The sequence below is a fragment of the Mytilus californianus genome, unplaced genomic scaffold, assembly GCF_021869535.1.
Source record: "Mytilus californianus isolate M0D057914Y unplaced genomic scaffold, xbMytCali1.0.p SCAF_17, whole genome shotgun sequence".
NCBI lineage: Eukaryota > Metazoa > Mollusca > Bivalvia > Mytilida > Mytilidae > Mytilus > Mytilus californianus.
Genome location: NW_026262659.1, coordinates 11,205,967 through 11,231,580, shown reverse-complemented (window position 1 = coordinate 11,231,580; position 25,614 = coordinate 11,205,967). Strand labels below are relative to the sequence as shown.

The 25,614-nt window shown below is 32.0% G+C and overlaps 1 protein-coding gene across 3 annotated transcripts in view; it reads left to right on the top strand.

Annotated features, from left to right (window-relative positions):
* Positions 1-25,614, top strand: part of LOC127726370 (TBC1 domain family member 1-like) — a 65,448-nt gene that overhangs the window by 14,898 nt on the left and 24,936 nt on the right. Inside the window, exons 1-7 of one of the 3 annotated variants that reach the window (XM_052233742.1) lie at positions 9,403-9,773; positions 12,483-13,208; positions 18,141-18,233; positions 20,269-20,389; positions 22,716-22,807; positions 24,459-24,623; positions 25,293-25,397. In XM_052233742.1, coding sequence (XP_052089702.1) covers positions 9,627-9,773; positions 12,483-13,208; positions 18,141-18,233; positions 20,269-20,389; positions 22,716-22,807; positions 24,459-24,623; positions 25,293-25,397 — 1,449 coding nt within the window. In that variant the 5' untranslated portion in view covers positions 9,403-9,626. Of the gene's footprint in view, positions 1-9,402; positions 9,774-12,482; positions 13,209-18,140; positions 18,234-20,268; positions 20,390-22,715; positions 22,808-24,458; positions 24,624-25,292; positions 25,398-25,614 lie in introns of those variants that run through there. The other 2 variants (XM_052233741.1, XM_052233740.1) reach the window with 2 other exon arrangements.

Below are 25,614 nucleotides of genomic sequence, written 5' to 3'. Positions count from 1 at the left end.
GTTTCATTTGACCTTGACCTCATTTTCATGGTTCAGTGGTCAAAGTTAAGTTTTTGAGTTTTGGTCTTTTTTTCTAATACTATATGCAATAGGTCAACTATATTTGGTATATGGAAATATTTTATGATCTATAGGTCGATCACACAAGTTTTATTTGACCTTGACCTCATTTTCACGGTTCATTGCTCAGTGTTAAGTTTTTGTGTTATGGTCTGTTTTTCTTAAACTATAAGCAATAGGTCAACTATATTTGTTGTATGGAAGAATTCTTAGCTGTATATGTCTGCCTGGCATGGTTCATCTGACTTTGACCTCATTTTCATGGTTCATTGGTCAATGTTTAGTTTTTTGGTTAATGTTAAGTTTATGTGACAGTTGTAATAAAGCTTTATATTTAGGACTATCAACATAATATCAATGATTAATAAAGAAGGCGAGACATTTCAGTGTGTGCACTCTTGTCTAACACTGTATGCAAAAGGTCAACTATATTTGGTGTATGGAAATATTTTACCATGTACATGTCAGTCTGGCAGGTTTTATTTGACCTTGACCTCATTTTCATGGTTCATTGCTTATGTTAAGTTTTTGTGTTTTGATCTGTTTTTCTTAAACTTTAAGAAATAGGTCAACTATATTTGGTTTATGGAATGATTGTAAGGTGTATATATATATATATATATATATGTCTGTCTGGCAGGTATCATCTAACCTTGACCTCATTTTCATGGTTCATTGGTCAATGTTAAGTTTTCCTGGTTGACTTTTGCATGGAATGATTTTAAGGTGTACATGTATGTCTTGCAGGGTTCATCTGACCTTGACTTTGTTTTCATGGTTCATTTGTTAATATAGAATTTCCATGGTTTGGTCAGTTTCTTTTATACTATAAGCAATAGGTCATCTATATTCTGTGCATGGAATGATTGTATGAAAGGTGTACATGTAATTTCGGCTTGGTTTATCTGACCTTGTCCTTGGATCATAAATGTTAATGTGATACTTGTAGTAATACTTTATATGTAGGACTATCAACATAAAATCAATGATCAGTAATAATTTAGTAGGCGAGACATTTCAGCGTGTGCACTCTTGTATATGCAACTTATTGATTATTCCTGAATGTTTTTTGAAAGACATATGATTATGTAGTGGTACAATACATGGTGCAATGAATATCAAGGAGGGCACAAGAATGTTAGTGTAAAAGAGGGACGAAAGATACCAGAGGGACAGTCAATATAGGGGCTGTCTTATGCATGTTTTGAGTTCATAAGTAATTTATTTCATCATTGACAACCTTCCAACAATTGTTACAATGAAGACCAGGTGTAAAAGGGTTAGTTCAGAGTGTTTTATTGTCCTGAAAGTCTGTGGACAGGGTTCACCTGATCTTGACCTCATTTCATGGTTAAAGTTATATAATTAGGTCTTTTTCTCTGATACTATAAGCAATAGGTCAACTTTTTTGGTGTGTGGAATGATTGTAAGGTGTACATGTCTGTGTGGCAGGGTTAATCTGACCTTTACCTTGTTTTCATGGTTCATTGGTCAATGTTTAGTTATTTTTGTTGATTTAAAAATGAAGAGATGTAATAATTGCCAATGAGTGAATGAGACAAACTATCCACCAGAATGCAAATGATCAACAATGACATGGATATGAGCAATTGTTGTCCACCGTATATTGCATAGAGAAAAAAATTTCAAATTCCATGCTTTGAATCAAACAAGGATAGTGTAGGAAGATCAATTGATTTTTGTTTCAAATATTATTGAACTAAACATTAACCAGTTCACTTTATATTAGGAACCTTTTTATTAAAATAGGGTTATGAAAGGACAGTGAGGGCTTCTCATTAATGATTGTTAGATTTATTACAGCTTGTAAGATGATATTTTGTCTGAAGAAATCTAATACTTTGAATGCAGACCATAACTATAAACATGCTGACTGGAATACCAATAGACATTCTAGGAAAATAACTAATTTGTCATCATAGCAGAGTAAAGCAGCTGATGAAATGGATTTAGTTCTATTTCTGTATTTTTGTTGAGTTTGATATTTTTGTTTGGATTGCTTTTGTTGTAAACTGACGGTAATGATACCTTTATTTTTATTCCATTTATTTCCCCTTTTGTAGGCTGGAATCTTGGTTTTTGAATTTTATGCGACTGTCATGCAAGTTGAGAGGTTTAGCTAGCTATAAAACCAGGTTTAATCCACCATTTTCTACATAAGAAAATGACTGTACCAAGTCAGGAATATGACAGTTGTTTTCCATTCCTTTGATGTGTTTGCCATTTGATAAGGGACTTTCCATTTTGAATTTTCCTTGGAGTTCTGTATTTTTGTTATTTTACTTTTTTTTTATCAGTTTACAGACTTAATTGGTAGAATAATTCGCAAGTTATGCTAAATGAAAATAGTACTTCGGTTTTCGTGTATCTATTGCATTTAGTGATTTACTTTTAACTATTCTAATCTTGATGATATAAAATATTGTTAGTGGGAAAATGGCTGTTGCAAATATTAAGATATATTGTCAGGGAATGGTAAAGGACTATTTTGGTTATATAATCTACAATGTATGAACGTATCTATGACAATTTGCAAATGTAGGTCATCTGATTATACTTTTGCAAGTTGTTATTTTAAAAAGCATCTTGAGGATTTCAAGTTTCCTTTCAATTAACATTTCTTCATTTTGATGTGATATATATTAACTTCTTTGATGTGTCTGTTGTTTGGAAAATCTGGATATTGATTTGGGGGTAATTAAATGTGGGCAATAACTGTTCAGCCATAAATCTTTTTCAAATTTTAGTGAGTTTTTTTTGGTTATAAAAATAACAGTCAGATTAAAACAAGATAACAAGTTATGTCCCTAATTGATTCAAAAATGGTGGCCTGGCATCTCCTGACTGTTTCTATGCAACAACTATTCAACCTACCCTTTTTAGTCCCCTACCGACGAAGTCGAAGAGGGACTTTAGGTTTGCACTCCGTCTGTCTGTCTGTCTGTCTGTCTGTCCACCCACCTGTCCATCCACCTGTCAGTCCGGCAAATATGTTTTCCAGACTTTTTTTCTTTCATGCTTGAAGATATTGATTTGATATTTGGTGTATTGTTTTATCATGACAAGTTACAGGTCAAGTTCAATTTTCACGATTTTAGCTTTTCTCTTTGTTCAGTTAAAGCCCTTTCCCTAGAATTAAATTTTTGACAAAATACTTATTAGTCCCCTGCTGAAGAAGTCGAAGGGGACTTTAGGTTTGCACTCCCTCCGTCTGTCTGTCCGTCTGTCTGTCCATCTGTCAGTCCGGCAAATAAGTTTTCCAGACTTTTTTTCTTCGTGCTTGAAGATATTGATTTGATATTTGGTTTATTGATTTATCATGATAAATTACAGGTCAAGTTTAATTTTCACGATTTTAGCTTTTCTCTTTGTTCAGTTAAAGCCCTTTCCCTAGAATTAAATTTTTGATGAAATACTTACTAATTAGTAGATTTCTGTTCAAAGGGAAATAACTCATTTTTTAAAAGACTTAAAAGGCAAAATGACATTTTGGAATTTTTTTCCTTTTCTTTGGTAAAGTGTTTGAAGAATTTAGTGGTAGGTTTGTTTGTCATTCTGGAAGATATTGATTTGATAATAAGTATATAGTTTTATCATGACAAGTTACAGATCAAGTTGGAATTTTGTTCCAGTCTGATAATTTTGTGCAGAGTTATGGTCTTTGGACATAGAAAATTCACTTAAGTAATCAGTTTTCAACAGTTTTTTTCATCATGCTTGAAGATTTTGACTTGATATTTTTATGTAGTTTACACCCTGACAAGTTATAGATCAAGTTAGAATTTCGTTCCATTACAATGAATCTGTAATCGGAAGGGGACTATGTATTGCCATGCAATACTCACAAAATGCTTGTTAATTACTAGATTTCTGTTCAAAGGGAAATAACTCATTTTTTATACGGCCGCAAAAAAATTTTGCGGTCGTATATTGGTATGACGTTGGCGTTACTGGCGTCGTCGTCGTCATCCGAAGACACATTAGTTTTCGCACTCTAACTTTAGTTTAAGTGAATTGATCTCTATGAAATTTTACCATAAGGTTCAATACCACAAAAGGAAGGTTGGGATTGATTTTGGGGGTTATGGTACCAACAGTTAAGGAATTAGGGGCCAAAAATAAGCATTTTTGTAACTTCCAGATATAACTTGTGTATTAGTGTATGGATCTCTCTGACATTGTACCACAAGGTTCCATATCACAAAGGGAATGCTGGGATTGATTTTGGGGGTAATTGCCTCAAAATTTTAGGAATTAGGGGCAAAAAAACAAGCATTTCTCTAGTTTTATGACAATAACTTGTGTGTAAGTGTATGGATCTTTATGAAATTGTACAACAAGGTTCCATATTACAAAGGGAAAGCTGGAATTGAGTTTGGGGGTAATTGCCCAAAATGTTTAGGAATAAGGGGCCAAAAATAAGCATTTTTCTAGTTTCCAGACAATAACTTGTGTTCAATTGTATGGATCTGTCTGAAATTGTACTGCAAGGTACCATACTACAAAAGGAAGGCTGGGATTGAGTTTGGGGGTAATTGCCTCAAAATTTTAGGAATTAGGGGCCAAAAAGGGGCAAAAAACAAGCATTTTTATACAACCGTTCTAGTTTCAGGACAATAACTTGTGTGTTAGTGTATGGATCTCTCTGAAATTGTACTACAAGGTTCAATATCACAAAGGGAAAGCTGGGTTTGAGTTTGGGGATAATTGCCCTAAATGTTTAGGAATTTGGGGCCAAAAAGGGGCCTAAAAACAAACATTTTTCTAGTTTCCAGACAATAACTTGTGTTTAAGTGTATGGATCTCTCTGAAATTGTACTGCAAGTTACCATACCTCAAAGGGAAGGCTAGAATTGAGTTTGGGGGTGATGAATCATAATGGGGTTCAAAAAATTTGGGGGAGGGATATTTTTTTCCTTTTTTTCCTTTTTTTTTCTTTAAAATTTTCCATTTTAAATTGGTTATTTCTGATTTATATATAAAAGCAAATAATAATGATATGGTTTGAATAGGTAAATTAAAGATTTTTATGTTCTTAGACCACATTCATTCTGTGTCAGAAACCTATGCTGTGTCAAATATTTAATCACAATCCAAATTCAGTGCTGTATCAAGCTTGAATGTTGTGTCCATACTTGCCCCAACTGTTCAGGGTTCGACCTCTGCGGTCGTATCAAGCTGCGCCCAGCCGAATTTTATTAAAAGATTTTTAAAAGATATTTGTATTAATAATAATTGATATTTGTTCCCTTTTCTTTGATAAATTGTTTGAAGAATTTAGTGGTAGGTTTGTTTGTTATTGATTCTGTCATGTCTGTATAAACTAATTTTCTGAATGCTATATATTAAAAATTTGTTTGGATGAAGTGAACTCTTTTATTTAGATAATAATCTATTTTTGATAAAGGATATATTTCATTTAAGAAATAATTCATGGAAGCCATAGATTTGTTGGAAATTTACACATGGCCTTGGCCATGATATCCAAATTTATCCTGAGTGTATGCGAGGGATAAAATTAACGAATATCATCGCCCAGGCCATGTGTAAATTCACTAAAATAATCAGTTTTCCACACTTTTTTTTTGTCATTCTTGAAGATATTGATTTGATAATTAGTATATAGTTTAATCATGTCAAATTTTGTTCTGGTCTGATGATTTTGTGCAGAGTTATGCCTTATGGTCATTGGACATAAAAAGTTCACTTAAATAATCAGTTTTCAACAGTTTTTTTCGTCATGATTGAAGATATTGACTTGATATTTTTATGTAGTTAAATACACCATGACAAGATATAGATTAAGTTAGAATATCTTTCCATTACAATGAATTTTTAACCGGTAGGAGACTATGTATTGCCATGCAATACTCTCAGAATGCTTGTTAATTTGATTATTTGTCATTTCCCTGGACAAAAAGAAGGTCAAGTTCAATTTTGAAGATTTTCTGTGTAGTTGTTATGGTTCTTGATTGATTATAAATGAATGTTAGATAATGAAATGCTGTTTTAGATGCTGTGTCAAGATTGTTGGAGAATCAGAGAGCTGGTTGCATGGTATTAGATAATTTTTAATGAACGTGTCCTTTGAGACAAAAGACTGAAACTTAACTTTTAACTGATTTTAATTTGTTCTCTTGAAGAAAACTAAGAATGATGAAAATATTGCATGCTTCACAGATATACTTCATAAAGATATAAACTTGGTTAAAAGGGTGATCGTTTTATCCAAATGTGAAAGATGACAACCCTTGATACAAAATCTTTTGAGTTGGATGAATGTTTTAAATGAGGTTAAAATGAATCAAAGGAACAGTGAGGAAATAACAGAAGTAATGTCAAAATTTTACTACAATAGAAGTTATATGGTTTGACGAAGCCCAAATCCCCTATGAATTTAAGGGGGTGAGTGGTGAACCGTATAAATGAATCTATCCAACACAGGACTCATCCTGCCAAGTTCTGTTTAAAAATAAACAATGAAATAAACAATAACATTGTTAGATGATGTCATGATACCCTTATGAAATCTACTAACCCCCTACAGTTCCATTAAGGGGGGGGTCATCATCATGTGACAACATTAAACCAATCACAATGTCACTCATTTACCTGAAGTGCGATATTAAAACAATAATATGGGTTCTCCAATTCATAGTGAATTTAAATTGGTTCTGACCATTTGGAAATTTTTTTTGTAAACCAAACATTGATTAAAGTGTCATTTATATGATTTCCTGCCAGATTTACTGATAATTACTCAAAAGTTTTTCATTAAATTGTATGAGAGAATATACGTTCTATTCCAGACTCCATTGATTATAATATTTTTCCACCTGAGATAGTTAAATTTTAAAATGTATTATTGTGTAAATTACAAAATGAACCATTAGCCTCAATGTTCACTGGATGATGATCATGACAAAGAATATAAACTTGCTAAAATATGGAATCCATGTATTTTATGCACAGAACTAAGTATTTCTGTAATTTTCATCATATATCCAAATAAAAAAGTCCATTTTAATGAAGTATTTATTTCTTTAATAGTCTGTGCTGGCTATGATCCTATTGCCTGAAATTATTAGTCCCCTAGCAACGAAGTCGAAGGGGACTATTGGACTTTTATGTGTGCAGTACGTCTGTCTGTATGTCCGGCAAATAAGGTTTTCCACCCTTTTTTTCTTCGTGCTTGAAGATATTGATTTGATATTTGGTATATAGTTTTATCATGACCAATTACACATCAAGTTTGAATTTTGTTCTGGTCTGATGATTTTTTGTAGAGTTATGGTCCTTTGACTTCGAAAATTCACACAAGTAATCAGCTTTCCTAACTTTTTTTGTCATGCTTGAAAATGTTGATTTGATATTTGGTACACAGTTTTGCCATGACAAGTTACAGATCAAGTTTGTATTTTGTTTGGTTTGGATGATTTTATGCAGCGTTATGGTCCTTGGACTTAGAAAATTCATGCAAATAATCAGTTTTCTGCACTCTTTTTTTGTTGTGCTTGAAGATATTGATTTGATATTTGTTATATAGTTTACAACGCGACAAGTTATAGATCAAGTTAGCAGTACAATGAACTTTTAACAGGTAGGGGACTATGTATTGCTGTGCAATACTCTCAGACTGCGTGTTCTTTTCCAGTTCGGGTCATGTCTGCAAGAAAATCACAAACATGATAGGTTCATTGCAAAAAGGGAAACAGTTATCAAAAATGTTGTTGCCATTGTTGGTTTTCTCATCCACAATTACACAATTAATTTACCTTGGATAGTTAAGTTTTTTAGCCCAACTGTCACAGCATTGTTAACAATTACAAAAAGCCTGTATACATATACATGTATATATATTTATATCTTAATTCCCACTTTTATTTCAGTTAATGAGGCTGAGGCAACTTCAAACATTCATTGTTACCTGACCTTGACCTCATTTTCATTTGCCAGTATTCCAGTTACAAATGTACATTTAGGTCATTTTTTTCTGTAAATGGTCTGTTATACTGTATATACAATAATGTATGTCAGGAAAGCTTTAATTAGATTGTTATAATTTGTTTTAAGAGAATATATATGTCCTTCTGATAGATATGTTGTACCTATATATATATATATATATATATATATATATATGTCATTGACTTATTTCCATGCTAGTTTACATAGTTAGAATAGAGAATGGAAACAGGGAATGTGTCAAAATGACAACAACTCAACCAAAGAGCAGAAAACAGCTCTAGGCCCACAATGGGTCTTCAAGTCGGCGGGAAATTCTTGCATTTAAAATCTTTGAATGAATAAGCTACACTGTAGCTCAGAGGCTTACATTTAGATATGATTGTACTTTGTAGTCAAACCAGCAATATTTGGAAGCCTGTGTGTCTAACATGTGTTATGTGAACATGGCCTTCACTTCATATTCACGCTCTGTTGATTACATGTAATATTAAGGTTAAGTATTTTGTCATTTCAGGACCTTTAAAGTATGGGTTTTGCTCATTGTTGAAGACTGTATGATGACATTCAGTTTCTTTAATCCTCATCATTTGGAATTTATATAAAAATAAGAAGATGTGATAGAAAAACAAAGGATATGGGGTATCCATCCATGACTCAAAATCAGTACATACACAGCAAAAAATACACAATAAGCATAGGAACAGCGCTTTTATTGTTGTTCTTCATCTCATGGTATGATTGCCAATGAGACAACTCTCCACAAGAGACCAAATGACACAGAAATTAACAACTTTAGGTCACTGTACGGCCTTCAACAATGAGTAAAACCCATACCATATAGTCAGCTATAAAAGGCCCCGAAATGATAAATGTAAGACAATTCAAACAAGAAAACTAATGGCCTGATCTATGTACAAATAATGAACGAAAAACAAATATGATATACAGCAACAAACGAAAACCTCTGAATTACAGGCTCCTGACTTGGGACAGGCACACACAGAATGTGGCAGGGTTAAACTAGTTTGTTGGCGCCAAACCCTCCCCCTAGCCTGGGACAGAAGTGTAACTACTATCAAGCATGTCAAGTGGATAGTTATCTCATTGACAATCATACCACATCTCCTTATTTTTATAAGCTATACTCAGTTGCAAGATTAAACACATAGTTGTTCTAGCTTATGACTTTCACCCTAGACCAGTAACAGTGTACAACAAACTACTATTGTCTTTAGTTAAATACGCACTTCCTTAATAAAGTATGATTAGTTCTTCCTGTTTAGATCTCTCATGATTAAAATATTTTGTAAACAATTTAATCTTTATAAAACATGCAGAAGTTGCACTCATTATCATAGTACATGTAGTATATAAATACTGAATGATCACTGGAAATTTGTGTTTAGGAAATTATAGCATATTACACGAACAAAAGTTTATTCAATGTGTAAACGGATGGCTCCAGCTCAGGATCTAAATTTTGAAGAAGTTTATTTTTTTATTTCGTTTTTTAATCGTTAATGAGAATAGGAACAACTTATTAAATTGGATTCACTTATTCTGAATGATTTTGGACAATGGTGTTAAATATGAATGATGATCCACTATCACCAGTGAAATATGGTTGTGAAGTGACTGTAGACATAACAAGAAATAATGTTGAGAATTCTGTACAAAGTCAGTGTTCTGAGGATAAAGTTGAATTCTTTGAACTCCGTACAGAGGTAATGTTGAAAGAAATAAACTAAACAGATTTAATGAAATGGAGTTTCAACTTGTACTCTTTTAAGTTTAACCGTGCCACATATTGATGTTCTTTTCCCCAAGGCAAAATTTTATAAGTGAAATAGATTGATTGATTTGTTTTTAACGCCACTTTCAGCACAGCTGTCATGCTATTTCGTAATGGTCAGTTTTTATTGGTGGAGGAAGTGGCCAGAGAAAATTACTGACCTTCAGTAGGAAACAGACAATCCTAGTCAATTAAGATTGGAGTCTCGTGCACCTGCCACGTGGGGGATTTGAACTGACAACCTCAGTGTTGACAGGCTAGTGATAAAGTAGTTTGCCTACTTAGACCACTTGGCCACCAAGGCCCCAAAAAGTGAAATTCAAATTCAGACAACTGTGTAAAATAAGAATATGTTTATGTGCACGTGCCTGTAACATAAGAAAAATTAGCAAGGGAAATTAAAACCATTAATGTAAAAGTAAAGAATCATTTAAAATGAATCATTTCTAAACCAGAATACAGTTTTTAACATTTTATTAAATATAGCTGGAGTTATTGTCCTCACATAGTTTCAGTTTATCAAAAACATGTAAAGATTTCCCTTCTTTTTACATTTGTTTTGCTGACATTTTATAGACCCAACATAAACTTTTCATTCCCTATTACAGTTTAAGGAAGGAAACAGATTAAAAATTTTGCATGTGAACTGAATTAATTAAGTAGCTATAAAAGTTGTAAGGTCAAAACATTTATAAAGATTTTAGAGAAATTTGAAATAGAAAAAAAATAAAGAAAGGATTATAACACACTATTTAAATGTCAGAAAATTTGCATATTAGTTTACACTAAACTTGTCAATCTATTAACTTGTTTATATTTAGAAATCACTGGTCATTCATGTAAAAGCTATAGGTGATATCTATTATAAATTAATAGTTTGGAATTGTTTGTATAACTGTCTGTTTATACATTATAAACAACAACAAATATGCCTTACAAGTTCAAGGCATTTCTACCTATATCTGACATATTATGCATAAATACAAAATTTCATTCCTAAATTTTTCCAAAGTTTCTGTTACTTTCTATAAGGATTTAATCTGGAAGCATAATTACAGTATAAGGTACAGAGAAAAATTCATTATCATGGTTTTGAATGTAAAATATCACTGTATTCCATTAGTGAAAAAATGATTCAAAGGAGGGGGCACCTGTTGAAACCTATACGTTTTGAGGATACTGATGTATTTACTAAGGTAATATTTATTTGGATTTTCAGTTTTGTTAATATGTCAGGTTCTAATCATATAGACGAAGCATGTTTCATTTAGAAACTTGACAGAAAAAAACCAAAAAACCCAGAGATCTTAAAAGTAAATCATATAAATCAGGGATTCAACAAAATTCAACAATGACTGAATAAAATATTTTTTGCCCATTATACGTTTTAGATTCGTAATAAATGTAAAATAATATGCATAGAGGATTTAGTTAAGTATATATAGATGTGTTGGTTCAATCATTTCTTCTCATTATAATTACAAGACTCTTGCATTGTTGCATATGACTTTAAATACATTGTCTGTGATTACCATGATTAAATACATTGTCTGTGATTACCATGAATAAATACATTGTCTGTGATTACCTTGATTAAATACATTGTCTGTAATTACCATGAAGCTTTCATTTAATATTGTTTAAATCATCGGTCATATTTAATATTCCTGTGAAAGCCTTATTTATGTGGAACAGCTAAATTTAGTCATTGCAATCTGACAGTCAGAAGTAATAAATGTGAATTTAAATTAAAAAGTAAATTCTTATTTCATATTAAATCAATAATTCATTACATATATATATTAGATGGACAGTTTTCTTTTTAGACCAAACTAAAGGGAACTGTCAACTAATGGTCTTTTCTCATATATGATACTGGTAACTGTTTTGGGAGGGGGTTAGTTTTGCTTTTTGTTTTTATGCCCCCACCTTAGCGGAGGGGGCATTAAGTTTTACCCTTGTCCGTCTGTACATCCGTCCATACTTCCCAAAATTGGTTTCCGTTCTCTAACTTCAGTTTGCCTCAACTGAATGTTATGCAACTTATAGACAATGCTTATAACCACAAAACACAAAAAAAAAGTTTGAATTTGGGTGGCATCACTTTTACCGTTCTAGAGTTATGCCCTTTACAAATGAAAAAAATGTTGAAATTTTTTTTTCCATTCTCTAACTTTAGTTTGCCTCAACCAAATGTTATGAATCTTATACACAATGTTTGAATGTTGGTGGCGTCACTTTTACCGTTCTAGAGTTATGCTCCTTTAGAAATGGAAAAATTGCTGAATTTTCGTTTCCATTCTCTAACTTTAGTTTGCCTCAACCAAATGTTATGAAACTTATGCACAATGCTTATTACCACAAAACACAGATCAAGTTCACATTAATTTTATATAAATACAGACTTTACCACAATACCCTTTTAATAAGGATATATATATAAAATAGATTGAAATTGGAAAATTTGTAAATTTTAGTATGATGAGTTGAAAAAAATATTGTTGATAGAGTCTATTTATCTAATATAATGACTTGCATTAAAACTTGATGAAAATCCGCTTTGAATGAAATTAGCATTATTTTCACACAAAACGTTTTACTCATTAGAACTTTGAACATGCATTTTCTTGTTTATTTGTAGGTTCCAGAATTATTCAGTTGTATTCAGGAAGAAACAAGACGAGATTTGTTTGAAGATCTGGGTGAACAGAAAGTTTCAGAACCTGCTAAAGCTTTCTATGAAATTATGTACATTGGTCGAGCTAAACTTAAGTGCAAAAAGATAACTTGTGCTCACATAGACGATCTTTATGGTAAGCTGTTAAAGAAGGAAATAGATCGTAAAAAGATGCTTGAAGATAAATTTGAACAACGAAGAAGGCACGGAAGTGGAATGAGTACTAAAAGTTTACCAGCAACATTGGAAGAAAATGTTACAGTTACAGAAAATGAGCTGCAGAAACAATGTGAGACAATGAAACCTCATGATATTTTCTCTGAGAGCCCTGCAAGTAGTGCTGATGAACTGTCTAGTCTGAGTGATCAGCAAAGTTCAACAGAGAATGTCCTGGACAATTCGGGACACTTTTCTCTTGGACTACCATCTAACATCAGTGAATTGTCTGACTCAGGGGAGTTAATGAAAGAGGAACCTATCTTCAATAAAGCTTTGACAAAGACAGACAATGAACATTCCTCTAAAGATCTTCACGTACATTTCCACGAGAACAGTATCACAACAGAACAGGAAAACCCGAACCGAACAATGCTGTTCAGATTAGGTGCAAATGAGGTGTCTTTAATCAGCTTGGACAAGAAGTCCATCATATTGGACAAAAGGTTCAAAGATATTTCTTCTGTTTCACAGGTAATCACTATAAGTAATTGATAGGCCTTACTTCTAGTATTCCCAATCTGAAATACAAATGCTGTGTCCAAGCTTCACTTACAAGGATCTGACAACGCTCAGTTCTTCTTACTGTTTTATAGATCTTTTGGGATCCTCTGCTTTTGTGGTAATGATACATACCTTCAAAAATTTGAAGGCTGAAATTTCTTTGGCTAATGTTATAATTACCAGCGGCCCTTTTCACAAAAAAATCTTAGAAGTAATGCTTGTAAGTCCTCAACATTTCAGTATAACTAAAGATCAATTTCAGTCGCAAGGTTTTTTTGTGAAAAGAACCCCTAAAACAGAGAGTGGAATGGACTTGTCAGATTCATGTGAGCAAATCTTGCACAGAGGATCTGTATTTTGAACAGGTTGCAGTATGTCAAGCTATCATCCACTGGTAACATTCCAAAAGCTAGTGAATAGAAAAATTTTTCTGTTCTGGTCATGTTGGTTAAGCGATTGAGATGATGTGAGGTAGAAATTATGTAAAATACTATGTCTTGGTCCAGATAGAAATTATGTAAAATACTATGTCTTGGTCCAGATAGAAATTATGTAGAATACTATGTCTTGGTCCATTTAGAAATTTTGTAAAGTTCTATGTCTTGGTCCAAGTAGAAATGGTAATACTTACCTTACAAGAGTCCAGCTTTTGTACAACTGGATAACCTTTGAACGGATTTCTAGTAATTTGGAATGGCCAAGTGGAAATTGATAAAAAATATCGGCAAATTCAAAATTGAATCATTGGAATTGATAAAGGGATAATGGGATCATGTAAATGGAAAAAAAATCACGAAATAATAATCATATGTCAAAAATGTCAAAGAAGCAGTGCTTGTTTTGTTGTGATTAATTTTAACTTTTTCTTTTTCTTCCTGTCATAAAATCTGAGTTAAAAATGTTAAGCATACATATAGAATAGTTTTTCAGTATTGGCTCTTCAAACTGCTCAGTCATGTCAGTACTTAGTTCGAAAAAAGATATTTTCATGAATTATGTGTTAAGATATTTAATAGAGTACAGCTGTTCACTATTTGTTTATATATCGGTTAAATCTTGGTTTGCTTCATTGATTATTACAAAACATTTTTTCATAAATGTAAAAGTGTGAATACATGTGTTTTATTATGGTTCATCAATTTGACTATTTTCTCTTTAGAAAACAGATAAAATCCAATATATATATATATATATATAACTGTAAGGATTTTGGTTCACATTTTTATTCTGTTCTATTAAAGCATGCACATGTAATGACAACTTTATTGACTTATTGTTATCATATACATGTACATGTACGTGAATGAATTGATTAGAGTTATAATTAAGGAAATTGATACAGGATTTGAAATAACATAAAGATGAGTCAGTGATACTGTTATTATACTGGACAGTCACTATTGAATCATTACTAGGTAATTCGAGAAATAGCAAACTTTTCAAAAAAGAGACTGTTTTGCACTTAATGCAGTTGATAAATTGTTATATATATATATAAAATTGAGAATGGAAATGGGGAATGTGTCAAAGAGACAACAACCCGATAAATTGTTATATATATATATAAAATTGAGAATGGAAATGGGGAATGTGTCAAAGAGACAACAACCCGACCATAGAATATATATATTTACATAAACAAGTCTAAATTGAAAACAACGTTCAAACCTATATATAGGGAAAAGTTTGATGTGTGTATTTAGGAAGGCACTATTATAGGATTACTTTGATTACTTTGATATATAATTATTTGTCTTTAAGTCTTTGTCTGGGGGTGTCTTGGCTTCCTATTTTTTATTTAGGCAAATTAGATTTAGTTATATATGTTTCCTGTCTCCCTACCTACCTCAAATTTTCATGTCTACTCTAACACATTGTATGGAAAATTTTGGTAAAGCATTGTTTAAATTCTGATTGTTTTGGTTAGGCACAGTTAAACTTCCTATATGAAAAATATTTTTTGAAATAAAACCATTTTTATCATGTTTATATCTCGCCTATTTTTTTGTCAGGAAGCAGTAATAGCTACGGTAGGCATATATATATTTTTAGGCCTTAGACAATATTTAATGTGAAATTTGTTGACACAAAATACACATATTTTTTTTTAATTTTGTTTTATATTAACGATTAAGTGAAATGAATAAATGGAGTTGCAGGGTAATATGAAAATGAGAGAGTGACCAACCAAACGACAAAAATCTAAAAACATTTAGAGGTCTACATATGGTCTTAACATTGGATCAATACATAATTGATGCATCAAGCTAGAGACTCTGAAGAGATCCATAATAGTCGTGAATTAAAAACTTGTACAACTTCAACAAATGTATCATTAGCATATTGCTAATAGGGAAAATAAAGTTCAAGGCAATATTTCATGGGGACATTACTTTATGTTACAAGATCAGCCACTGATGGGGGTAATGCATGTGTTATTTGTAGCTGGACATAAGAAGCCATCAATTATCGAAGGCATTAGATTGGTAAATACTTACCATTTTGAGGAACTTATTTTGTGGAACTTATCTTTTTTTTTATGCCCCCGCCGAAGCGGAGGGGTCATTAAGGTTTACACTTGTCCATCTGTGCGTCCGTCCGTCCATCCTTATGTCTGTTCATCCGTACGTCCTGAAATTGGTTTCCGTTCTCTAACATTAGTTTCTCTTGACCAAATGTTATGAAACTTATACACAAAGCTTATTACCACAAAACACAGATCAAGTTTGAATTTGGTTGGTGTAACTTTTACCATTCCTGTGTTATGCCCCTTTATAAATGGATAAAATTGCTGAATTTTTCGTTTCTGTTCTCTTACTTTAGTTTGCCTCAACCAAATGTTATGAAACTTATTCACAATGCTTATTACCATAAAACACAGATCAAGTTCAAATTTGGGTGGCGTCACTTTTACAGTTCTCTAGTTGTGTCCCTATAAATGTTTTATGCAAGCAGGGGCATCATCTGTGTCCCATGGACACATTCTCCACGTATCTAAATCAATTTATAAATGAACACAGTATATTTTTATGCACTGTCTACAATATTAGAGGGGGCATAATAATTTCTAGTCTGTTCGTCCCTTCATCCTTCCTGTATCAGGTTAAAGTTTTTGGTTACCATGGTTACAGAAGTTTACAATGAAGTTGTTGTCATATCAATTTGAAAATTTGTGTTATAAGTGTGAGCAAAACATAGTGTTTTAAGGACACATACCGGTATATATTATTGTTTATGAAGGCTTTGTGATTCCACTTATCATGCCTATTGATATATTTAAAGTGTGGAGGATTGAGATCCCATAAAACTTATTTCACCTTTCCACATGTCCTTGGCCTGACCCAAGTTTGAAGTCCTGTAAATGATTGTCTTTTGTCACAACTTGATGTTATTCTTTTTATTTTGTGAATTTTCTGGTGTTGATAGATTGGATAGTTTAATGTTAAATTTCTTGAAGATAAGAATAAGGAGATGTGGTATGATTGCTAATAAGACAATGAAGTAGATGTAAGCAACTACAGACCACTGTATATGGCCTTCAACATTTAGAAAAACCCATACCGTATCGTCTGTATTAAAAGGCCCTGAAATGAAAAATGTGAAGCAATTCAAACGAGAAAACAAACAGCCTAATGTATAACGAAACACAAAAATATCCTGTAACTGTAAAATATAAGGGTATACATCACAAGCACAGGAACACATTCTACAGCATCCACACAACACAGCAAGAAACCCTGCAGTAAATATAGAAATTAGGAGATGGTATGATTGCCGATGAGATAACCTCCACCATAGTTCAAATGAATACTGTGTATTAACTTCTAGTTTGTTGTTGGGTAGCTGTCAGGTTACATCTCATTTAATTGATTTGTTAAGTAATATTTCACTCCAAATTTCCCTGCAAAGTTACATCCAATGGATTAAATATAGGTTGAAAACTATTGTTTAATGGAGGTGAAAAGACTCAAGTTTTTTTCATGATTTTATAAACCGGATGAGAATTGTGTTCAGGAATACAACAATAAAACAATCCTAAAGACTATAATGAATCAGTGAATTGTGATTTATAAAGATCAATATTGAGTGGGAAATGGTCAGTTAATTACAGCTTATTGTCTTATTATGTGTATTGAAGTATAGGATGAAAAAAATGGCTTACTTTAAATGTCAGATGTCAATCAAGGTTGTCAAACAATACTTGTCTTGATTTTATACTTTCATTTAGAATTCTGAAATTAAATTGTGGTAGAAGTTGAAAAATCTTTTATTTTCCAACAGTTCAAAATTAATAGATCTTAATTTATAACTTTTTATTATTCTTGAATGATGAACCTTTTAAACATTGTCAGTAATAAAAAAAAAAGTAGCAGTTTCATGACTAACATTAATTCAACAGTACTAGTGCATAACATAAATGAAAGGAGATGAAGGTATGTGTCAGTGAAACAATAAACTACATGTATAAATACAAATATACCCTAAAAAGACATCTGAAGGATGCAATTTGTAATGGTCCAACTAAATACTTATATGATAAATCAATTAATAACTTTGAAAAGACAAACATAAGTCAATTTATGTTCGTGAACCCTTTCATCTATGTTCATAAGAAAAAGGCTCTTCTTTCTATGACCATGATGACAATATCCCCTTACTTCTTGGAAAAATTGTGATGCGAGAGTTATGTCTAAGAGGGATTTAATTCAATAAATAAATTGTACATGCATTTTGTTAATGATAAATGCCAAAAAACATAACCAAAAGGACATAGTTTGCAAAATAGTTTTAACATTTTGACCAATAATTGAATAAAAGAAGGCAGCAGGGATGGTGATAATATTATAGTTAGCATTGATATATGAATATTTTGTTTTTATATTATTTTTTATCTTTTTGTAGGGAAAAGATAACTCAGAGGTGTTTGGTTTTATTGCCAGAGAAAATGGAAATGTTTTTGTGTGCCATGTAATGAAATGTCATTCCTTCTCTGTAGTAAGTAAACACATCACCACACACACACACACACATAGGCTTGAAAAATGGAATTGTCTTTGCATATCATGTTACTTCTCTCCTATAGATTTTACAGAAAAAAAAACATGTGTACTGCAGTGGGAGACAAACTAGAATTCATATGCATCATAGTGAAGTCCTCATTCTTTAAATGTTCAATAGTACCACAGTATAATAATCTGTATCCTACTTCAACATGCTTATACAGTGAAACCTGTGTAATCCCAAACCCCCATTAGACCTGGATATTTTATTTGGACTTTCTTTTTAAAACATTTTATTAAATTTCTTATTGTGCAACACCCACATACATGTCTATTTTGGTCTCAGCTGTCATTCAAAATAAAAGTTGCATAGCAAGTTTAATAATGATGTCACACACACATTAACCCATGTTTTGGTGGAATCAGCTCTGTTTACAAAGTGAAAGAAGGATGGCATTTTAGAATTGTAGATAAAAATAAGGAATTAAAATTTGCAAAAGACTTTCAAAGCTGCATCACATGAATAATTTAGTTCCTGATTAATATTCTTTATTTCTTGTCAATATAAAATGTCTAATGATACAAAGGATATTTTGTTTTATATAGAGCTGAGAGAATGGCATTTCACACAGATTCCATCCGTTGAATTCCTTATTGTGCTAAAATTACAGGAAGTCATAAGACATATTCCTCAATATATTGGAAAACATATCAAACTTTTATACGTTGTTAGCCTGATCAATGAATTAATTATTTATGTCACTGTTTAACGAATCCCCTGTATGATGTTGTTTAGTATACAAGGCTACATTGAAGTGTTTTATTTGATTTTCTCTATGTATTGGTAATTATAAGGCATTATCATTTCTTATGATTTTACATGTACAGTACTAGTTCAAGGTTAGTAAAACTTCAAAAGACCAGGGGTGGGTTATTTTTTACTGCTCTTGTTATATATATAAAAAATGAATGAGGATTTGATACATTGTATTGTCAGGATAAATTTATGATCATCTAGTAAAAGAAAATTTTAAATCTTGCTGGATCTTGCTTGTTTATTGAGACTTTCAGTGTGTGAGTATAAACTAAAGGAGATATTTGGTGACAAGGAGACAACAAACCAACAGCTTAGTTCATTAAAATATATATTTTTCGAAATCACACCATAATCATGTTGTTCACACAAGTTTTTTTTTTGTAACAGGAGTTTAAAATACATAACTTTATAGAAATAAGGAGATGTGGTATGATTGCCAATAAGACAACTATCAGCCTAACACCAAATGATGTGGATTTAAGCTTTGTGAAATTGTAGTATTCAGAATATAAATAAGTATGTATACTTGGCCCTGAATGCTCTTTCTAAGAGCAGATTTTAACACATAATGAGTCAAGACAAATATATATATATATACGACTTACATAAATCATTTTAAATCTTAAATTTCTTGGCCTTATTTTAATTTTTTGTTTCTGTCTGACTTTACTCAGTATCTCCATATATGAGTGTTGTAAAAAAATTGTTACTCCCTGTAAGGCCCAGTGAAACTTAACAAATTAAATAAACTGAAGTAAATAGTTGGGACAAAGAAGAGTAAGTTCTGAATGGTGTTTAGCTAGAATTGGAAAAAATTTTGGTGAAAAGTATCATCTTATTTTTCTTACAAATTAGTTAAGAATTATTGTTATGAACATATGGTAGTAAATAGGACCTCAGTTGTCTAGGTTACTAGCCTGATAGTATCTAAGTCTTACACATCTGCATTATTTATTCTGGTAATTTGTAATGAAGTTCAAAATATATCAGGTCAAATTCTCATAGGATTTATATTTTCTGTATGACAGTCTGTGAGAATGCAGATCTGTGGAATGTAGGTTCTTTGCGAACAAATAAACTGACAACTTTCATATTGAAAAAAGTAATGAAAGCCTTTCCCAAGTAAGAAGTGCACATTTGGTTACTGTTTTCATATAACAGTGTAATATTTTAATAATTTATTTTGTGACTTTAACTAATTGTTTAATTTTAGACAGATGAGATCATGTCTGTTCTGAGATCAGCATTCCAGTGTGCATTTGAACAGACTCATAAACAGATTTGTATAATGTGTCCATTACACCAGCTACATAAGTTGTGTCAGGAACTTAATGGTAAGTTAGATCACAAAGCAGATAAATAGACACACAGTCTGTGTCTGGTACTTAATTGTAAGTATGAATACCAATCCAGCAACAAATTTCACAATCTGTGTCGTGTAATTATCTGTGTCAAGATACGAATCAACACAAAACATAGACTATGTAAAAAACTACAAGCAGGCAACACAAAACATAGGCTATGTAAAAAAACCACAAGCAGGCAACACAAAACAACACAGGCTATGTAAAATAAAACTCCATGCAGGCAACACAAAGGCTATGTAAAAAACCACAAGCAGGCAACACAAAAAAACACAGGCTATGTAAAAAAAAACCATGCAGGCAACACAAAACAGGCTATGTAAAAAACCACAAGCAGGCAACACAAAACATAGGCTTTGTAAAAAACCAAAAGCAGGCAACACAAAACATAGGCTATGTGAAAAACCACAAGCAGGCAACAAAAAACAACACAGGCTATGTAAAAAAAAACATGCAGGCTATGTAAAAAACCACAAGCAGGCAACACAAAACATAGGCTATGTGAAAAACCACAAGCAGGCAACACAAAACAAAGGCTATGTAAAAAAACACAAGCAGGCAACACAAAACATAGGCTATGTAAAAAAAACCACAAGCAGGCAACACAAAACATAGGCTATGTAAAAAACCACAAGCAGGCAACACAAAACTTAGGCTTTGTAAAAAAACCACAAGCAGGCAACACAAAACATAGGCTATGTAAAAAACCACAAGCAGGCAACACAAAACATAGGCTATGTAAAATAAAACTCCATGCAGGCAACACAAAACATAGGCTATGTAAAAAACCACAAGCAGGTAACACAAAAAAAACACAGGCTATGTAAAAAAAACCATGCAGGCAACACAAAACATAGGCTATGTAAAAAACCACAAGCAGGCAACACAAAACATAGGCTTTGTGAAAAACCACAAGCAGGCAACACAAAACATAGGCTATGTGAAAAACCACAAGCAGGCAACACAAAACAACACAGGCTATGTAAAAAACTCCATGCAGGCAACACAAAACAGGCTATGTAAAAAACCACAAGCAGGCAACACAAAACACAGGCTATGTGAAAAACCACAAACAGGCAACACAAAATATAGGCTATTTTAAAAAAACTCCATGCAGGCAACACAAAACAACACAGGCTATGTAAAAAACCACAAGCAGGCAACACAAAACATAGGCTATGTAAAAAAACTCCATGCAGGCAACAAAATACATAGTTTTTGTCATGACATTAATCAAAAGTATAAATACCAGACAGGCAAAAGATTCATTTTTAACATCAGGAAGGTGTAAGACCAGCCTTATTTACTGACATGTCAACTATAATAGATTCACCTACATCACATGACAAACAATTATGACATGTCAACTATATATAATAGATTCAGCTACATTATATGACAAACAATTATGACATGTCAACTATAATATATATCACCTACATCACATGACAAACAATTATGACATGTCAACTATTATAGATTCACCTACATCACATGACAAACAATTATGACATGTCAACTATAATAGATTCACCTACATCACATGACAAACAATTATGACATGTCAACTATAATAGATTCACTTAGTACTTCATAAACTCATCATAGATACTAGGGGTACAAATTTATACATAAGACACATGTTTAGTCTACAAAAGACTCATCAGTGATGCTTGATTAAAAAAAAGATTAAAAGGCCAAATAAATTACGAAGTTGAAGAATATCAAAGATTCTGACTGTTTTGTACAACTCATAAATTTCAAGATATATTGTTTTCAAGATTATCTTTTAAACATATAATATATATATATTGGTAAATATTTGTTGCATTTCATTTCATAACTGTATGATTGTAGTTACTTTATAAATAGGCTTGGACAAAAATAAGCCAACATTCATACAATCGTTCAGAAGTTGACCACTATATAACAATTGCCATTAATTTCAGTACTGATTTCAATGACACAAAATCCTGTACTGTTTGAAATGCTAATAATATACTTGATAAGTCAGATGGAAGCATGTAAAACAACAAACATATTCAGCCTCCATGGATGAGAGCAAGGAATAAGATAGATCACTGTAGATGGTTTCTTTTATTGCAACTGAAAAATATATAACAATAATCTAATAAAAAAAATCTATTTTTATCTGTGTTAGAAACCTCAGGAAAACTAAGTGCCTATTGTTTGAAAATCTATAACTACATGGACACTATTTAAATTGAAAACAATTCTTATGTTTTGTACAAGACTGTACAAAGCAAAATACAGTGATTTATGTCTATTTTTTTAGGATTATCTAGTCACAATGCATATGACCTGTTAGAGAAAAGACTTCACAATCTACAGGAGAAAGATGTCGCTGATGTCCATAACCTTGTACAGGTACGGCAAAATTATAAATATTTTTTATACTTTGGATTCATTATTCGTTGGATATCAATTTTCGTGGGTACAGGTCAACCACTAATTTTAATGTTCAATGAATTACAAATTTTCTATCAGGTTGTATGCTGACTTTGCCAAATTATGAAATCAAATATCCAGGAAATGGCAAGTTTTCCGCAATCCACGAAAAAATTGGTACCCATGAAAATAAATAAATCCACAGTATGTTATTTTGGATCTTCACCGGGGATAAAGGCTTATATTCCCTGTCAGTTATATCTCCTGAGACCATATCCCCTGGTGATGGCGATGATGATGATGACGGCATCAACATTTGTTAAGTTTTCTGCTTAAGTTAGTTTCATGGGATCTATTTGTGATAGATCAACTATATTTTGTATGAAGTTGCATTACTATCAGTACACATCAGTTTGACAACTTTTTCGCGGCCCTACCCCCTAGGTCATGGTCCGGCCACTTTCAATTAATAAGCAATTTTTAATGTTAAAGTTTTCTGCTCAAGTCAGTTTGATAGGAACCACTTGTGATAGGTCAATGATATTTTATATAAAGTTGCATTACTATCAGTACATATCAGTTTGACAACTATTTTGAAGCCCTGCCCCTAGGACTTGGTCCAGTGACTTTGAATTGATTTAGCAATTTTCAATGTAAAGTTTTCTGCTGAAGCTATATTGATAGGAACTACTTACAATAGACAATGATATTTTCTATAAAGTTACATTACTGTCTGTACTTTCAGTTTGTTGATCATTTCTAGGCCCTGCCCACAAGATCATAGTCCAGTGACATTGAAATAATAAGCAATGTTGCTGTCCATTAGATTGTTTTTTGTTTTTTTTTTAATTTAATGCCGACAGGCAGGACATATCTCTGTGTCAACAGCTTATTGTCTTTGTTTTCCTTCACAGGGGATATGGGCTCATATCCCCTGTTTAGGTAACCAATTAAATTGCAAGATTAAGAGGGATATTTCACTCTAGTATAATATTAGGACATATCCATCACTTTAAATCCATATTTATATTTTGTCATTTTATAATCTTATTACCAATATCATATTGATTTTTAATTAATGTAAAATAAGAATATTTTAACTTCCTATTTACAAATAAAGAGATGTGGTATGAAATCAAATGAGACAACTATCCACCAAAGTTCAAATGAAGTGGATGTAAGCAATTATAGACAACCATGCTGCCTTTAAAAAACCAATACCGTATAGTTGGTTATGAAAGACCCTGACATGAAAAATGTGAAACAATTCAATTTGGAAAACTAACCGACTAATTTATAACAAAACAATATAGGAAAAACAAATATGACGGACATGAACCAACGACAACCACTGAACAACAGGCTCCTGACTTGGGACAAACACATAAAGAATGTGGTGGGGTTAAACATGTTTGCTGGATCCAAATCCTACCCCTAACCTGGGGCAGTGGTGAAAGTAAACATTTTAAATTACATTGATTTGAAAACCATTAACTTTTGCTACTGAAGGTTAAGCTGCTAATTTTAACTTTTACTGCACCTGTAATTGTAGTTTCAGAATTTAAAACTTTTACCACACATGTAATTGTAGTTTCAGAATTTAAAACTTTTACTGCATATGTAATTGTAGTTTGAGAATCCTCAGAGTTATGATGAGATGGTAGAGATATTAATGATTGGTCTGAGGAAGTTATGTGAAGTGAAACAGAAGGAGCATACACATTTATCTGATGCTAATAAATCATCTGTTAAAGCAGAGGTAACTGATCCGTACAAGTCATCTACAAGGACACCGGTAATTTAAAAAAGAACAAATAAATTTGAAGCTAACACGCTATTTGTGAGAAGACTGATAATTTCAACAGAAAGAACTAACACAACAATCGGGAGCTAACACATTTTTTGTGAGAGCACTCATGATTTTAACATAAACAACTTACACATAAATCTGAAGCTAACACGTTTTTTTGTGAGAATACTCATGATTGTAACATAAACAACTTACACATAAATCTGAAGCTAACACGTTTTTTTGTTATGAGTACTCACTCTGGTAATTTTAATAGAAAATTTGTGAAGATAGTTGAGGGGAAGATCATACCATCATTTTTATCTTGATTGACAATTGGGGATAACCTTAGAGATTGAAGGACTCTCATAACCAAAGAATCATTGGTTATTGTGAAAGATAAAAAAAACCTTATATAAATCTGTTGGTGCTAAATATATGAGCCTTTGTTTGAATTCACACAAATTTCTTACCTTATTGGTAAGCATTCATATTTACAACGTAGTTCATGAACTTTTTCTAATGAAGGTCATTTGTACAGAGGTAATCTTATTCATAGAATTTTCATGGTTAAAAAAGAAATATTCAGAAAAACATTTACGACAAAATGGGGCAATACTTTAAAATACTATGAAAAAATTCCATTGTTAATACAGTCAACGTTATCTTTTTTAGTTTAACATTATAGAGAGTAAAGGGAAAGCAGCATTGTCATTTGACTCGATCAAGAACAAATGTAAGAAGAGTTTAACCACGTCGTTTGAATCACTGATATTAAGGGTAAGATTCAATATCATTTTAGATTAAATTGTCAATCTTTCAACCGATTAACTGGTTAACCGGTATTAATGTTGGTGTTCAAAGACAGTGTCTGCAATACTTTACAAATGCCTGGTTATATGAAACAATGTATTGAAGTTTTTCAAGACGTCTTTTCCTAGACTATTCTGTATTCTTCTTGTCTGCATGTTTTTGATACGACATGTATACCTATGAT